This window comes from Mesitornis unicolor, unplaced genomic scaffold (assembly GCF_000695765.1).
Source record: "Mesitornis unicolor isolate BGI_N332 unplaced genomic scaffold, ASM69576v1 scaffold44370, whole genome shotgun sequence".
In the NCBI taxonomy this organism is placed as follows: Eukaryota; Metazoa; Chordata; class Aves; order Mesitornithiformes; family Mesitornithidae; genus Mesitornis; species Mesitornis unicolor.
In genome coordinates, this window is record NW_010159723.1 from 22,133 (window position 1) to 26,474 (window position 4,342).

General features: G+C 37.7%; 1 protein-coding gene across 1 annotated transcript in view; it reads left to right on the plus strand.

Annotated features, from left to right (window-relative positions):
- Positions 1-4,342, plus strand: part of PHC3 (polyhomeotic homolog 3 (Drosophila)) — a 24,530-nt gene that overhangs the window by 19,725 nt on the left and 463 nt on the right. The window contains exons 12-13 of the mRNA XM_010187570.1: positions 438-576; positions 668-899. Coding sequence (XP_010185872.1) covers positions 438-576; positions 668-899 — 371 coding nt within the window. The remainder of the gene's footprint in view (positions 1-437; positions 577-667; positions 900-4,342) is intronic.

The following is a 4,342-nucleotide window of genomic DNA, read 5'->3' on the forward strand; positions in this document are numbered from 1 at the left end:
TTTGGTACTTGGTGGGACACTCCTAGCAAAATAATTGTAAGAAGGGATTTGGCTGTTTTGTCCTTGTCCTCCTTGGACTAGGTGTCAGCTAGGTAGAGCAAATGGAAGCAAAAGATACAATGTGACTTCAGGCTTTTAGTGGACACTTCAGAGAAGCAGAATTGGACCATGTGATAACATGCAAAGGTATTCTTAAGAATGGGAAAGACAGACATCTTTCAGGGATGGTTTAGATGTAATTGATCTTGCATCAGGACAAGGGGTCTGAGTAAATGACCTTTGAGATACCTTTCTGTTCTATTTTTCTGACACCTGTTGTCTTTGAGGCAGCATTTCTGTAGACAACACTGTAATTTTATTGTTGTTTGATTGAATGCAGTCCAAGAAACTATTAGTGCATTATTGAATATATCTTACTTCTTTAGGCACAGCCTTAGTTGCACTAAGAAATTTGGGCTGTTTACATCAGACAAGACCAGTCGTTGGAATCGGAAATCAGATAGCCAAAGTCTTGGGCGACGCGGGCGTCGACCGAGTGGCCCTGATGGGGCGTCACGAGATCATTTTCTTAGACAGGTCTGTGGAATATTTGCTTAAAACTATGGCATTGTTTTGGGAATTACAAATAAAATATAATACTGTAGTGTATTTGTACTACGTTTTCCAGCTTCCAATTACTTATCCATCTGCAGAAGAAGATACGGCTTTTCCTGAAGATCCTGTTCCAGCTGCCATGACCACCCGTCTGCGAAGACAGAGTGAAAGAGAGAGAGAACGTGAACTTAGGGAATTAAGAATTAGGAAAATGCCAGAGAGCATGGACTTGTTACCGGCAGTGCAAGCTGACCCCTCAGTATGGACTGTTGATGAAGTTTGGGCCTTCATACATTCTTTGCCTGGTATGTAATGTGCAATAATTTGTTTCATCTTTTTCTTAACAGTAAAGCTCCTTGCTTTATAGTATCAGTGTGATGAGGAGGTGGAATGGCAACAGCAGTAGTGTAGTCGTTAGTTGATGATAGAAACTGAAATGTGATTTGTTTCCTCTTATTCCTTCAGCACAAATCCCGTGTTGATAGAACTAGTCCCAGTTCTGCTGTTGCATCCCAGCTGATGGAGATTAGAGCTGTTCCTCCCTTCAGTCTGACTTCTCTCAAGAGGTCAGTGGAGAGGTCAGACACACTTCCTCCCTTTTATATTTTTCTTCTCTTTACTTGCTGCTTATTCAGTAGAAGCAAGAAGGGAGTTATTTCCTCTTATACAACTGAAAAATTTGAAAGACCTGTCATGATATGTCATTTAAAGGAATTTGCAAGTTTCTTCTATAAAGCAAAATTCTGTTCTGCCTTGCTTTGCTCATTAACTTGAATGCAGAGAACTTCTGCATATAAATTCTACATACTCTTATGTCAGACACGGAAGTTCTTGTATCTCAGTCTGTTCTCAGAAAAAAAAATCTTGTTTCTCCTTATTTACAAATCTTTTCTGTAGCTCAGTATTCACAGTTACCTTTGTATCATCTTCAGGTTATTTGACATTTGTTTATAATTTCCTAAGTATCATAAGCTTTAAAGTTTCGCTTCCCTCTCTTTCCCAAGGATGCCATTCTGTCTGATCAGATGTTGTAATCCTTCCAGGTAAGAAGGTAGGTCCCCATAACAGCAGTCGTACAAGAATTTTTGTTGCTTACCCAAGTAACTCCTGTCAAAACATTGAAACACAGGTTAGTTTGTTCCTAACAGTCTACTTTTTCTGGAATGCTAAACCATATTTTCTGTGTAACCCATTAGGCTGACAACCTGAAAGGAACATCTCTTCATTTCTAAGTCATACATGTGGGTTTTGACAGTTAATCTTCTATAAAGTAGGTCAGGGAAAAAAAAGTTAGGGATGTCTTAAATCAACAAAAGTCATCCTTGAAGTACCTTTCTTCTGATGCTTTAGAAATCGCAATTCAAGTACATTTTCTGCCCTAGGAACCTTCAGCAATGTCTAAAAACAAGCAGTTTCCTTAGATTTAAGACATGGTCATTCGTGTTTCTGTAGTTTAGCAGCGTTACTGGAATATTATTATATTGCTGCTGTTTTGAGTTACTATTTTTATAGACTCGAGGCTCTAGTTATTGAATTAACTTCTTGATCCTGGGTTCTGTAAAGGAATAAAAAGGTAGTTCCTGTTCTAGAAATCTTGAAGTGTCACATAAACATAATTCATGTGCACAAGTGAAAACAAAATCATTATTTTTAAAATGTGGTTCCTGTTTTGAAACCATTACTTTTACCAGCTGCAGGATTTGTTTTTTTCTTTCTATTCTGTAAGTTTATCTTTGATTTTAAAGAAGCATTATATTTTTCTGTATTTGATAAAAATTATTATAATTATTCTCGTCCATATTAAGTCCTAGTTTCCTTCCAGCAGAGTTGTTCCTCCTTTCTTTCTTCAATTGCAATATTAATGGTCTTTCACCCACTTCTCATCCTTCTTCTAAGTTATTGCACAACAACCAATTGCACAAGTGCTTAAGAATACCCGGATGTGCTTGGATGAGGGAATTGAAATACATTCAACTTTCATCCTTTGCTTGTCCAAAGTGACTTTGAGAAAAGGTATTGTAGGAAGAGTTATGTGGAAATGCTATCCTTAAAGAAAGAAGCCTGCAACAACAGCAAGTTACCTGTTTCAATAGGACCACTTTTGTTCCTACATGTAAAAACTTCTCTTGATCTCTCAAGTTCTTTGTAAATGCTGTGGTCTGACAATCACCATGTTCAGGTCTCAAGTCAGACATGCAGTGATACCTTTCACAGAAATATTTACCTGGTACTTGACTTACGGGCATTTTGTCATAAATAAGAACTTTTATGGTGATATTAGAGCTGTCAAATCCTCCTAAGAATGGCCAGTTGTCTTCAGATTTTTTTTTCTTCATGTTACTGCAGCATTATCTTCACTTTGTAGCTGGAATTGGCAGCAGCGTTCCTGGAGCTCTCTGACTGCTCTGGGCTCTTGAAAAATGAATGTTCTCTTATTGATTGTGGTATAGTCTGTAGCTGGGCTGCACTAGTGCATCACTGTACCAGAAATAGTAAAAGTAAATGTTATGGAATACATGGAAGCACTAAAACATTTTCATTACTTTAGTGACTATATAAACACTGTTTGTGACAAACTGATTTGTATTTTTTTTCCTCCAAAAGGTACCACTCTTAATTTCTTGTTACAATAAATAATGCCCAAGAACAGGGCGCTTATCGTGTATGAAAGCTGCATTGTTTAAAATGTTATGCAAATAGTCCTTAGGCTTGATTAAAAGTTAGCCAGCTGCTAGAAACCAAAATAAAAACCCCAGGCTTCATTCTTTGTGGAAAGCTAACCTTTTTGAACCTTGAATGTTACAGCTGGTACACAGTAATAATCCAAATGTATTAGGGTTTGGATGTTGATACTTCCTTCTACATTTTCTTTCTATTCTCTTACACATTTGTAAATCTATCAGGAAATTAGACTGTCTATTCTTTACAGAATTTAAATCTGAATACAAAAGAAGACATGAAATTAGTTGCTCTCATCTGGGGTGGAAAAGGAGTTTTTCACGGTATCTTCATACCTCTAGTAGTATACCTTAAAACGGGAACATATGAAAATGCCAAGTAATCATTAAAATCAAGACTAGAAGGTGGAGTATAAATTAACATGTGTCTGAAAGGCTGTGAGACAGATGGAGGGACCACTGGAATGAGAATATAAATATATAAAACCCACAAAAAACATGGCCATGGGGAAAGAAGCTTCAAATAAACAGCTGACAATGAGTGCTCTTATTCACATTGTTAGACATTTGTCCTTATGACAGAGCTGCCATACAGCCAGGCATAACTGACTGCTTCTGCTTAACAGATGTGCAGAACTTCTTTTGAGGAGCCCTTTGTTTCCACAGTGGAAACGGGCCCTCCATCACTTGGGACAGTACAACCCATGAAGAGTCCCCTTTCTTATGTTGTAGGCCTCTGTAACCTGAACAAAAACAAACAAACCAACCCAAAACCCAAACCAAAACAAAACCCAGCTAGTTTAAAATTGCACTTGTGAAGTGAGTTACTGCTGTGTATAGAATATTCACTCAGGTAACCGATGATCGGTGTCTTGGTGACACGGTTATGCTAAAGCCCCTAAATCAAAATTCTGTTTCCTTAACCCAGTGTTGGTAACATACAGATGGAATTATCACCTTTTGGAAGCTGTAGCTGTGTGACTTTTCTCACTGAATTGTACATAGCAGTAGAGCATAGAACCCCACTTGAATTATGCTTTTACTTGATTGCTATTTCAGTGGTGTTTTGC